This window comes from Pongo pygmaeus, chromosome 22, assembly GCF_028885625.2.
Source record: "Pongo pygmaeus isolate AG05252 chromosome 22, NHGRI_mPonPyg2-v2.0_pri, whole genome shotgun sequence".
Taxonomy (NCBI): Eukaryota; Metazoa; Chordata; class Mammalia; order Primates; family Hominidae; genus Pongo; species Pongo pygmaeus.
Window position 1 is genome coordinate 46464086 of NC_072395.2, and position 13429 is coordinate 46477514.

At 42.9% G+C, this 13429-nt stretch overlaps 2 protein-coding genes across 7 annotated transcripts in view; both read right to left on the reverse strand.

Annotated features, from left to right (window-relative positions):
• DONSON (DNA replication fork stabilization factor DONSON) overlaps window positions 1-4500 on the reverse strand; it is a 27834-nt gene extending 23334 nt beyond the window's left edge. The window contains exons 1-4 of one of the 2 annotated variants that reach the window (XM_054468743.2): window positions 4094-4500; window positions 3295-3375; window positions 1743-1946; window positions 352-530 (exon numbers count right to left, since the gene is read on the reverse strand). In XM_054468743.2, coding sequence (XP_054324718.1) covers window positions 352-530; window positions 1743-1946; window positions 3295-3375; window positions 4094-4408 — 779 coding nt within the window. In that variant the 5' untranslated portion in view covers window positions 4409-4500. The remainder of the gene's footprint in view (window positions 1-351; window positions 531-1742; window positions 1947-3294; window positions 3376-4093) is intronic. The other variant, XM_054468744.2, reaches the window with a different exon arrangement.
• Window positions 4501-5090: 590 nt separating this feature from the next.
• CRYZL1 (crystallin zeta like 1) overlaps window positions 5091-13429 on the reverse strand; it is a 51424-nt gene continuing 43085 nt past the window's right edge. For 3 of the 5 annotated variants that reach the window (XM_054468748.2, XM_063659826.1, XM_054468749.2), the window contains 4 exons: window positions 12986-13107; window positions 11449-11554; window positions 6912-6957; window positions 5091-5672 (listed from right to left, as the gene is read on the reverse strand). In XM_054468748.2, the coding sequence (XP_054324723.1) occupies window positions 5573-5672; window positions 6912-6957; window positions 11449-11554; window positions 12986-13107 (374 nt within the window). In that variant the 3' untranslated portion in view covers window positions 5091-5572. Of the gene's footprint in view, window positions 5673-6911; window positions 6962-11223; window positions 11331-11447; window positions 11555-12985; window positions 13108-13429 lie in introns of those variants that run through there. The other 2 variants (XM_054468750.2, XM_054468751.2) reach the window with 2 other exon arrangements.

The following is a 13429-nucleotide window of genomic DNA, read 5'->3' on the forward strand; positions in this document are numbered from 1 at the left end:
TTCACCGTGTTAGCCAGGATGGTCTCAATCTCCTGACCTTGTGATCCGCCTGCCTCGGCCTCCCAAAGTGCTGGGATTACAGGTGTGAGCCACCGCACCCGGCCTGTCTGTCTGTATATATTTAACCAACACATATACATTCTACCACAATTAGGTAAAGAATGACTAACAGCTAAAAAAAAAAAAAAAAAAGTAAACAGTTTACATGTTGGTTATTAACAGGTTCAGATAAAATTCACAAGGATCTAGATACCCTTCTGCCATTAACGTATCCAGTCACAAATATTATAGAGAATGCTGCTAAAATAAAATTCACTATTGAATTATACAAGTTTCTCTTACTAATCTTACCAGTCACTCATTAAAACATGCTGCAGGGTTGCATCACTTGACCAAGGACTTGTCTTTCCAGCCATTTTTCTATCAGCTCCAATACGAGGGAACAGTGGTAGCCAAGACAAAGCAGGGTGGAGCCAATAGATAAGGCTCTGCTGGAAGGTACAACGGAGCTCAGTGGAGAGTTTGGGATCCTAAAATCCAAAGGTGACAGTGGGCAGTTTTTGCCCATTGAGAAATAGAGAATTTTATTAAAGACAATATATACCAAACACTTAGGTCTAAGAATCTTTATTGCTTTCTATAGGAAAGCATTAATAACTGTTATAGGAACGAAAACATAGTTTATCCTTATTTGAGCCAGATGTAATGTTAAGCCGTAGTATCAGAACATTTAAACATAGATGGGAACATTTGCCTGTTTCTACCATCCTTAAGGACAATGACTACCTTTTTTATCATGAGGAATAGGGGTAGGCATGTGTGTGTAGGTAACACTACATCCAACCCTCTCTCCAAAATGCTGTTTTAAAAGTAGCCAGTAAACACTGATATGGCAAATCACAAATCATCCTAATCTATTTATTGAAAAGATGTATAATATACCAAGACCTTTTTCAGGGTAATCCTTTTTAACCTAGTTTGAGACTTTAAAAAAATTTTTTGAAGATACAGTCTCACTCTGTCACTGAGGCTAGAGTACAGTGGCACAATCAGAGCTCACTGCAGTCTTGACCTCCTGGGCTTAAACAATCCTCCCACCTGAGCCTCCCAAGTAGCTGGGACTATAGGCACCCACCACCATGCTCAGCTAATTTTTTTTTTTTTTTTTTTGTAGAGATGGGGTCTCACTACGTTACTCAGGCTGGTCTCAAGCAATCCTCATACCTCAGCCTCCCAAAGTGCTGAGATTACAGGCATGGGCTATTATGCCCAGCCTCCCAGTTTTGAGTTGATGCTTTAAAATAATCAAAATGTATTTCTCTAAAACCATTCTAGAACTCACAAACTCCACAAAATTTATAAAATTTTTCTTATACAGGTAAGAAAATCTGTAAATCCATCAGCCCTTGCAATCCCACCCAATTGCTTTTCACTTCTTTCTTTGTATTTTCTTTCTCAAAAAGCCTTAGAGAAAAATAATTTAACAATTTTTGCCTCCAACACTGACTAATTTGCAGGACAAGTCTCTAAATGTATGAGCAGTTACTCAATCTGACTTAAAAAAAAAAAAGGTATGAAAGCACCATAAGCACCATTTGGGAAAGACAAAATTTCCTAAGTCTTTGTATCTTTAAATTTCCAAAGAAAAACTTAATGGAAGGCAGTATTTGCTATTTTGCAAAGGAGAGCATTTCACGCTTAATTTGTTACTTTAACACATAACTATTTTATTTCAGAGTTACCTGTATACTTTTAGGCAAAGTAACTTCTGTTGCCCTACAATGCTGGACAAGACCTTGAGCTTCTTCCTGTGCTTTCAAATGATCTGCCCAGGTAAAGGGTTGAGAAGAGGTGAAAAGGAGTCGCGTTTTAATACTCCAGTCCACAGGTAACTCAGTACTTTTTGAGGATGGAATATCAGGCTCGGAGAATGATACATGTGAAGTCTTTAGAAAACAAAGAATACAAAAATTAGTCGAGTATCAAGAAAAAACCTTCAACCTAAAGATTTTATCAGCTAACATACTCATGATCACTGAAAAGTAAAAATCATATAAACTGTATAATAAATAACATGAAAAATATATTACACACTGTAAAAAAGTCTGAAAGGAGTCACACTAAACTTTTAACCATGGTTACCTATGGGAAGCGGGAATTTGTTGTTGGGGGTAGGGGTGGTGGAGGAGCAGATTTCACTTTTTAGTTTTTACATTCTTTATGGTAGTATAGATGTTTGTATTGAAGTAGAAATATTCCAAGTGTTAAAACATTTTGGATCTTTTAAGCTTCTGAAACTCTGCATCCAGGGCTAACAAAGCCCATATTTAAGAAACATTTCCTGACTTCAAATATTTCCCCTCAACCTGTCTGCTTCAGGTCAACGTTCTCCACAATACAAAAAAAAATTTTTTTTTAAACTGAGACGGAGTCTCCCTCTGTCGCCTAGGCTGAGTGAAGTGGTGTGATCTCGGCTCAGTACCAACCTCTGCCGCCTGGGATCAAGCGACCCTCGTGCCTCGGCCTCCCGAGTAGCTGGGACTACAGGCGTGCCCCACCACGCCTGGCTAATTTTTTTGTATTTTTAATTGAGACGGGGGTTTCATCATATTGGCCAGGCTGTTCTCGAACTCCTGGCCTCAGGTGTGATCCGCCTGCCTCAGCCTCCCGAAGTGTTGGGATTACAGGCATGAGCCACTGTGCCCAGCCAAGGATTCTTTTATATCACAATAAAATATCAGAGAAGGGGGAACTATCTTGGATAGACCATAACAAGGTCACTTATTTACAAGAGAAACTGGGTCTTGGAGAACTCTTCTAGCCTGTTCCCATTAGGACAAACCGCATTTATCAAACTACACAGCACAATAGTAGTAGTTGGGGAATGGAAACGTGTGTGTGTTACGGGAGGAGAGCAACGAGGTTCAGTGCTATGCCACAACCTGTGGAGGTGGGCCAGGAGGGCTGGCTCTGAGTGATGAGCTGGAGAAGTCAACTGCCCAAAGAAGAGTGTTAAAAACTGTTAGAGAGTAAAAGAAAACCCCCACGTCTATTAGGCCTATTTTAGCGCTGGCTACCTTTACAGTCATCATTACTGTATTAAACCAACTCCTTTACCTTGGCTGATGCAGTATTTTCATCCCTGGTAGAGATGATCAAGCCTCTCTGTAAAACTACTTTCCTAGCAAAATGCTTCTGAGAAGTATAAATGTATTTTTAAAAATAGGCTCAAATCCTAGCTATGAAAAAAAGTTTATACAAATACACATTCTAATGATATTTAAAAAGTATTACCTGGGGTAATTCAGTAACAGTTGTTCTTTCAGGAAACTTCTCTTCCCATAGCAAATCATTTTCTTGATTAGAATCTAAAAACTGAGGTTAAATATATTGTCCTTTAAAATTTAAAGGATGCTGAAGTTTGCGTTAAATATGTACAGAGCCTCACCTGGCATACACGTTTCTAAATAAATGCAAGTGCATCCAAATTCAGACGCATCCCATCCAATCTATGAGTTTCAACACTTGAGTTTTGTGTCTGAACTTTAGTATCAAAATTGAGGGGAACAAGGACCGGCGTTTCAAACCGAAAGATCCAAAAGGCTTTGGGTAAGACAAATGCTAGTGAATTCTGACCCCACAAATCCTCGACATTCCCCCATCCCCAGAATAATTTGGAGTGCGTGAGAGAAGGGAGGCCCTGAATCACGCGGGAAGCAGGGCTTGTCACCTGCTCCATCGAACAGCGTCCTTGCAAGATGGGGGCTCTCAGGGTTTTTCGAGCTCTTTTCCAAGTCACCTCTAAGTCCTCTCCAAGGGGCTCCTCGCTGCTCTCTGGGGCCCCCTCACTTTCCTCGGGAACGCGTCCCGTGAGCACAGCCCGCAGCGGGGCAGCCAGGGGCGCGCTCTTCCCACAAACCCGGCCTTGCCAGAGTCGCGGCTCCCAGCGCGGGGTACCCTAAGGCCACGGGCGGCCGAAGTCTTCGCGCCCATTTCCTTGCCTCGAACGCGAGGACTTTCCGTCCCCGATTCACAGCTGGCTCAACCCACGAAAGACAAGAGCCCCTTGACGGCCAGGCTACAAGACACTCACCGGGCCCGGCGCCTCCGGCTGCTCGCGGGCCGGCCCGTCGGGGGGCTCCGCGGCGACCCGCGGTCGGTTATCCAGGCGGGCGAACGGGTTCCTCCGGGCAGTGGCCGGGCCGCCGCCGCCGCCTCTGCCCCCCGCAGCAGGGAAAGGGCGAAGGGGCAGCCCCGCCGCCAGGGCGGCTCGACGGGCCGCCGGCTCCGTCAGCTCACGGGGCGGGGAGGCGGCAGCTCCACGGCTCCGGGCCCTTTTCCGTCGGAGCCGCACTACTTCGGGCGGCTTTCGGAAGCCCGGTGAGTAGCCGGGCACCGAGAGGGCCATGACGCGCGGCGACTGAGGCTGGCCTGCCGCTCCGCAGAGACTTCCCGCGCGCGCCGGGCCCGCCCCTGACGTGGCGCCGCGCCGAGCTCCCGCCCCCGACGCGGCCCCGTCCCCGCCCCCGCCGGTTCCGAGCGGAGCATGCGCAGTGGGCAGCCCGCGAGACGCAGCCCGCGGCCGCGATCCCTGGTGGCCGTCAACGCCCACTGTCCTGGCGCTTCTGCCAGGTCCTCGGCCAGAGTCCAGTCGCCAGGTTCAGCGACGCTTCTGGAAAGCGTGCGATCCAGGGCGCTGATGTGCACTACCCTGTGGGGCACCGAAATAGCTTAACTCTATTTAAGCCCACAGCAGGGATGTGATCAGCCCGGGGTTTGGCGCCTGGATGAAAAGGAAACAAACGAGCTGCGGCGATGGGCTGCTGCTTCCATAAACTTAAGAGGGCAGTGGCTACTGCTCTCAAGAGGCGAGGAGAGGGGACTAGGCCACCTTCCTCAACCCTCAAACAGAGAACTCAGATAAGACGTCAGCACGCTTCCTATGCCAGCGCAGCCTACCGACAACCCTCCCTTCCCCGTTCCCAGTGCCTGGTCATCTCAGCCTTCCAGGCAGCTGCCACTTGCAAGTTAATGGGATCTTCTTTGATCCTGGGGAAAGCCGGAGTGAATGAATAGTTGAAAACACACAATTTAAGTGCCTATGGGCTAGGTCCTTTAAGACTTCAAAATATACTCAAATGCTTAAATTATGACAGCAAAGACTTATTAAGGAAGGTGTTGAGAACGGAGTTGATACAAAATTAATACGTTACTTTGATAGCTTAGCAAAGGCCTGCAACAGCTTTATCAAGAGTAGTGTGGCTTTTGCTGAAAGCGGCAGTTTTCTTCATGGAAGGAATTTTATAGCAGGGGCAAAATATATAGAAACAATGAAAAGGTTTTTAGAAAATTCCCTTAAGATGTTAATTATAGAATTATCTTGATCATTTGCACAAGAATTTTTCAAACACTTTTCAAATGTGTCAACTGAGCATCTTGTCTTAGCAGGGAAACGTGCTTAAAAATGCAACTTGTTTTATCTTCCTTGGTTTTTCTCAACAATTTCCAAAGAAAATTCTGGCTTCAAATACTGGAATATGTTCATCCGAATGAGGTCTGAGAAAGAAGAAAATTAAAATTGAACAACTTGCTTTTTTCTTCCTTGATTTTTCTGAACAGCTTCCATGGAAACTTTTGCCTCATACAGTGGAATGGGTTCATCCAACTGAGGTCTGAGAAGGAATGAAATTAGAAATGTCAGGTCTAGTTAAAGATAAGTAGAACAAACAGGGTGGTATATGACAAATGCTAGTGCTCAAATCTATTACTGTATTAATTGATTCTTTGAGACAGAGTCTGGCTCTCTCGTCCAGGCTAGAGTGCAGTGGCACAATCTCAGCTCACTGCAACCTCCGCCTCCCGGGTTCAAGCGATTCTCATACTTCAGCCTCCTGAGTAGCGGGGATTACAGGCATGCACCATCAAGCCTGGCTAATTTTTGTATTTTTAGTAGAGATGGGTTTCACCATGTTGGCCAGGCTGGTCTTGAACTTCTGGCCTCAAGTGATCCACCCACCTCAGCCTCCCAAAGTGCTGGGATTACAGGCGTGAGCCACTGCACCCAGCCTCAAGTCTGTTACTTTAAGTAATTCAAACAAATTGGTCCATTAGTGTTTCCAATGTTAAAAGTGGTTAAGTTTTGAAGGAAAAAAATTATCTACTTAATTTACTCCCTCTTTTTTTTGAGACGGAGTTTCTCTTGTTGCCCAGGCTGGAGTGCAATGGTGTGATCTTGGCTCACTGCAACCTTCACCTCCCAGGTTCAAGCAATTCTCCTGCCCCAGCCTCCCAGTAGCTGGGATTATGGGTGCTCGCCACCACGCTCAGCTAATTTTTGTATTTTTTAGTAGAGACAGGGTTTTGCCATGTTGACCAGGCTGGTCTCGAACTCCTGACCTCAAGTGATTCACTCGCTTCAGCCTCCCAAAGTGCTGGGATTACAGGCGTGAGCCACCGCGCCTGGCCTACTCCCTCTTTTATAAGTGATAAACATATTCAACTTTAAACAAATATACCATGGTTTTCTCTCCTTCAAGCTATTGGTTACTTCAAGTTGCTTTGGGAGGGGTGATGAGGAAAAGCAAAGGGTGAGGTACACTACATGATGGAGTGAGGCAAACTCACAAGCCACTTCTATCCCTGGGAGTACCTACTGGTGTACCACCAGATACACTTTGATAAATATTAAAGAGCAGCTATTTAAATGAAATATAAGATCTGTGCAAAAGTAAATGCAGTTTTTGCCATTACTTTCAATGGCAAAAACCACAATTATGTTTGCACCAACCTAATAATAAAATATGGAGGCAACAGGTACATGGCGAGAGCTAAAATAAAAGTGGGACTGCCTGCCTTAGCTCTCTGAAAATAGAAAAACAAACAAGAACAATGATTTGGTTACTTTAGCGTACCTGAAAACACCAGTTGATAACTTCTCCATCACATCCTTTAAGATACGTAGCTGGAAGGATTGTTAAGGTGGCAATGTAAAGGAGAATTAAATAAAACCATTCAATAAGCAGAGGATGCCAGGCAGGCCACTTTCTCTTGTTTCAAGTTTTGCAGTCTCAGAGACTCAACATGTTAAGTTAGAGAAATTCTGTAGGACGTCAAGTTTAGCTCTACAACAGGGAAATGTTTTGAGAGTTGGTGGTGTAATAGAGCCTGAATTTCCAAGGACAAGTGACAAGAGCAGCAAGTCAAGCCTGGTGCTTATCCTAAGTGCTCACCACTATTATCTCAATGGATGTGAATGAAATAGTGTCTAGTTTTCATTTTTATACTACATATGGCATTTTTAGTTAAAAACAATTTTAGCAAGTATATATCTTACTTTAGATGTAGATTTGTTGACCAGGCTCGTTGGTAATAGGCTCAAAATTTGTTTGCAGAAGCCAGTAAACTGTGTGTGTGTGTATGATATACAATCATCCCTCATGCATCCATGAGGGATTGGTTCCAGGACCCCCATGAAGACCAAAATCTCCAGATACTCAAGTCCCTTATAGAAAATAGTGCAGCAGCTTGGGAAACAAGGCTCTCTACAAAAAATTTAAAAAGTAGCCAGGCATGGTGGCATGTGCCTGTTGCCCCAGCTGCTAGGGAGGCTGAGGCAGGAGGATCCCTTGAGCACATGGGTTTGAGGTTACAGTGAGCTGGAATGAGTACTGCACTCCAGCCAGGGCAACAGAGCAACACCCTGTCTCAAAAGAAAAAAAAAAAAGGAAGAAAAAAAAATGGCATAGTATTTGCATATAACCGAGGCACATCTCCATTATACATTAAGTCATCTCTATATTACTTATAATACCTAATGCAATGTAAATACTATGTAGATAGTGGTTATACTGTATTTTTTTGTTTTTTTTTGAATTGTATTATTACTTTTTCAGAGTTTTTTTTTTTTTTTTTGAGACAGGAGCTCCCTCTGTGGCCCAGGCTAGAGTGCAGTGGCATGATCATGGCTCACTGCAGCCTCAACTTCTCAGGCTCTAGTGATCCTCAGCCTCCCAAGTAGCTGGGACCACAGCGATTCACCGCCACACCAGGTTAATTTATTTTTATTTTTATATAGACAGGGTCTCCCTATGTTGCCTGGGCTGGTCTCAAACTCCTGAGATGAAGCCATCCTCCTGCCTCAGCCTCCCAAAGTGTTGGGATTACAGGCATGAGCCACTGCCCCCAGCCTCCAAATATTTTTGATCCTTGATTGGTTGAATCCCTGGATGTGGAACCCTCAGATACAGGGGGCTGACTGTATGTCACTGAGAGAATCAGAAAATGATGTAAAAATCAAAGAAAAAATCTATCTTGCTAATTTAATTGAAATTATAATACTAAGATCAAGATTCTATGTAATTGCCAGTACTTCTGAATTATTTATGGCCTAGAATGACACAGTTGGAAGGAGATGTCTCTGTTAAATCACAAGCAGCAACTTAGCTTGTATGAATGAGGAGGGTGTGCACAAGTGAGGACTACAGTATGATTCAGGACTTTAGAAAATGCAAATTAGGGCTGGGCACGGTGGCTCACGCCTGTAATCCCAGCACTTTGGGAGGCTGTAGCAGATGGATCACCTGAGGTCAAGAGTTCGAGACCAGCCTGATCAATACGGTGAAATCCTGCCTCTACTAAAAATACAAAAATTAGCTGGGCGTGGTGGCATGCACCTACTTGGGAGGCTGAGACAGGAGAATTGCTTGAATCTGGGAGGCAAAGGTTGCAGTGAGCCGAGATGGCGCCACTTCGCTCCAGCCTTGGTGACAGAGCGAGACTCCGTCTCAAAAAAAAAAGAAAAAAAAGAAAATGCAAATTAGAAAATATAAGTCATTTAAAACATTTTTTTTTTTTTTTTTTGAGACAGAGTCTCGCTATGTCGCCCAGGCTGGAGGGCAGTGGCACGACCTCAGCTCACTGCAAGCTCCGCCTCCCGGGTTCATGCCATTCTCCTGCCTCAGCCTCCCGAGTAGCTGGGACTACAGGTGCCTGCTACCATGCCTGGTTAATTTTTTGTATTTTTAGTAGAGACGGGGTTTCACCATGTTCGCTAGGATGGTCTCGATCTCCTGACCTCGTGAGCCGCCCACCTTGGCCTCCCAAAGTGCTGGGATTACAGGCGTGAGCCACCACACCTGGCCTAAAAATATTTTTAAAAGGAAACTAAAGAATATAAATTTACTAATTCACATCCCTGCAAGTTCCCTTCCTACTGCTGTTAATAAAATTCTCACCTGTGTGCAAAGCATGTATTTCTGATTCTGGAAAATGTACAGTATTTCATATACACGTCATGTTTCAACTTGGTCCAAGGATTTGTCGAATAGGTTAAAATTGCCTTCTCATCAGGAGAGGTGGTTTGAGAGAATTAAGTTATATACTATAAGCAAAGCAGTCAGTCTAGTTTCCAACATGTAAGATTCAAAACTAATAGCTACGGCTGGGACCGGTGGCTCATGCCTGTAATCCCAGCACTTTGGGAGGCTGAGGTGTGTGGATCACCTGAGGTTAGGAGTTTGAGACCAGCTTGACCAACATGGTGAAACTCCGTATCTACTAAAAAATACAAAAAATTAGCCAGGTGTGGTGGCACATGTCTATAATCCTAGCTACTCAGGAGGCTGAGACAGGAGAATTGCTTGAACCCAGGAGTCGGAGGTTGCAGTAAGCCAAGCTCATGCCACTGCACTCCAGCCTGGGCAACAGAGTGAGACTCTGTCTCAAAAAAAAAAAAAAAAAAATCAAAACTAATAGCTACATAGTATTCTAATGTTAACTAATGTTACTTTTGTTAACTAATGTTACTTTTAATAGCCACATGGTATTCTCCACTGTAGCATCATTCCAAATAATTACAATGTTATTGGATTGGACATATACTTTTTTTTTTTTTTTTTGAGACAGAGTCTCGCTCTGTAGCTAAGCTGGAGTGCAGCAGCGCGATCTCAGCTCACTGCAACCTTCACCGCCTGGGTTCAAGCAATTCCCCTGTCTCAGCCTCCGGAGTAGCTGGGACTACAGGTGCGTGCCACCACGCCCAACTAATTTTTTTTTTTTTGGTATTTTTAGTAGAGACGGGGTTTCGTCATGTTAGCCAGGATGGTCTCGATTTCCTGACCTCGTGATCCCCCACCTCGGCCTCCCAAAGTGCTGGGATTAGAGGCGTGAGCCACTGCGCCAACTCATGTACCTTTTTAAAAAATGAAATTAATTAAAAATCCTTTTAGAAAGTTAAATCTAATTTTCAAATTTAATAGGAAATATTTAATCAGAAATATCTTTAAACTCATACATTCACTACATGAAGGGGTTTTGAAATCTACTCCTTAAAACTTCATACATGCAGTATACTAATTACATAACTTTTTTTTTTTTTTTTGAGATGGAGTCTCGCTCTGTCACCAGGCTAGAGTGTAGTAGCGCGATCTCGGCTCACTGAAACCTCCGCCTCCCAGGTTCAAGCAATTCTCCTGCCTCAGCCTCATGAGTAGCTGGGACTACAGGTATGTGCCACCACGCCCGGCCTACATAACTACCTTAAAGCTCCAAATAAAGTCTGTCATTGCTCCTGGAGGGAACTGGCCTTTATACATATCACACATATATGACTAGACACATTTAAGAAATGTAAAGTATGATATTCAGTAGAGACAAGTGTAAGGCTATGTAAATCTTTCTTCAGACACACACATATGCTCTATCAAGTAATGATAACTTATTTTTTTAATCCAATACATTAAAACTTTTACCAAGTGCTGCTGCCTCTAAACCAGTCATTTTAGAAATAAAAGGAATTCTTAAGTTGATCCTACTCTAAAGAGGTTTGGACCTTTCTTTTTGAAATTGTTTGTATATTCCAAACTTTTTATTATTTTTACTCAACTGGAATGATTTGGCTTCAATCACACCAGACTTATCTCTGAATGACTTTTATTTCAAAAAGTCAAACCCATCTTCATTTGATAAAGATTTCCTAGCATTGATATTTATAAAACACTCCACAAACTCTTTAATTTAGAAAAGTATTCTGAAATGTTTCTGTGCAATGGCACCATCATAGGAGTAAGTGTTCAACCTTTCAAGGTGATGTGTACTTTCCTTAATGTCAGGTTAAAAACAAAATCTTCCACGTATCTTATGGCTCATCTCCATTCAGAAAGGAGAAAGACTGCCTGAGTGTGATTCTTGCTCTGTCACTTGCTGCGTCCTTGAGTCTGTATCAACATCTCTGTTCTTGATTCTTCACCTGTGAAATGGGGATGATAACAGTACTTACATCTCAAAAGGTTGTTTTAATGTTTAAATTAATACTTGCAAGGCACTTGGAACACTGTTTGGCATACTTAAGGAAACTTAACTGCTATTATTATTTCCTATTATCGTAATGAAAGAACTTAGTACAGTACAAGGTTTCAAGCCAGAAACTCAATCAGTCGATAAAAAGGATATAAAGATATTTTCCCTGTTGTACATTTGACAAATTCCAAACTTCATCATTCAGGAAAGCTAACGTTGCTCCCTTGAGGAAAAGGCAGTGGCTATCTGGAGGATCCAACTTGGATAGAATGAAACAAAGACTAATCAATTATTGTGACTTTAACAGCAGGATGACTGGTATCTTGAGTCAGAAAAACTTCTACACAAAGTAAATGATGTCCAAATCACAAAAATATGCACATAAACTTTAATAACATGTAAACGATAATATTTTCTATTTCATGGTCCAAAATGAAGAAACAGTGAGGTGATAAGTATATGGCAGATGCAAGGCCAATCTAGAATCCTGGTGGTGAAGTGGTAGGGGGGTGTGTGTGTCTTTTCTGGCCATCTTCATGAGGGTGTTGGAAAATCAGTGAAGATTGGTAGGTGAGAATTAGGGTATTTGCATATCAGCCGTCATGTAAATATGTAACTAGAATGCTGAAAAATATAACCTTGAGAGATACATAAACATATATAGTAATTCCAATTTGAATAATTAGGAAATTGTGATAATTTTATATAGAAATATTTTGCTAAGTGTATGTCAACAATGTTACCGAGAAAAAATGCTATCTACTATTAAAAATTCATGCCGGCGTGGTGCCTCACGCCTGTAATCCCAGCACTTTGGGAGGCCGAGGCGGGTGGATCACCTGAGGTCAGAAGTTCAAGACCAGCCTGGTCAACATGGTGAAACCCCGTCTCTACTAAATATACAAAAATTAACTGGGCGTGGTGGCGGGCGCCTGTAATCCCAGCTACTCAGGAGGCTGAGGCAGGAGAATCGCTTGAGCCTGGGAGGCAGAGGTTGCAGTGGGCTGAGATCGTGCCATTGTGCTCCAGCCTGGGCAACAAGAGCAAAACTTTGTTCCAAAAAATAAAAAAATAAAATAAAATAAATTCGTAAGTCACGTCTAAATCACTAAATAAAATTACACTTCATCGTCACTGAAAGGATGTCTCTACTAGACAGTATTTCAACATTTTGGCCAACATGTTGCTAAAGTGAAAAAAAAAAGCTACATTTCTTTCTGATATAAAATATGGAATGGAAAAAAAAAGCTTAATTTCTTTATGTTTCAGATTTTTTCTTTTTTTTTTTTTTTTGAGACAGTCTCACTCTGTGACCCAGGCTGGTGTGGAGTGGCACAATCTCAGCTCACTACAACCTCCACCTCCCAGGTTCAAGTAATTCTCATGCCTCAGCCCTCAGTCTCTCAAGGAGCTGGGAATATAAGCCTGTGCCACCATGCCTGGCTAATTTTTATATTTTTTGTAGAGATGGGGTTTCACCATGTTGGCCAGGCTGGTCTTGAACTCCTGGCCTCAAGTGATCTGCCCGCCTTGGCCTTCCATAGTGCTGGACTCATAGGTGTGAGCCACCATGCCTGGCCCAGATTTTATACTAATTTAGTCATACCTTGCCTCAAATAACTTAGGCATTATTGTTTGTTAATTACACCCCTTTGGTGTAATGGTAATGCTTTATGGTTTCTGATAATACCTGAAGGTTTTCTTCTGTTGTTACCCAGTGGCCTCCAACACCAAGAAGTGTGATGATATCATGTTTATGTGGTAGTAGTTGTAGTTTTACAGCTGGTTCATCATCTTTACTATACAATCTCACTTGCAAGGGAACAGTTTTAAAAAAAGAGAGAAGAAATATATTTTATAATAATCTGACAAAAATGTATTCTTCAAACAAGTTCTTATTTATTTAGAGACAAGGTCTTACTATGTTGCCCAGGCTGGCCTGGACTCCAGCAATCCTCCAGCCTCGGCCTCATGAGTAGTTGGGACTACAGGCACAGGACACTGTGTCTGGCACTCTTTTTACTTTTTTTTTTTTTTTTTGAGACGGAGTCTTGCTCTGTCGCCCAGGCTGGAGGGCAGTGGCGCGATCTCGGCTCACTGCAAGCTCCGCCTCCCGGGTTCACGCCATCCTCCT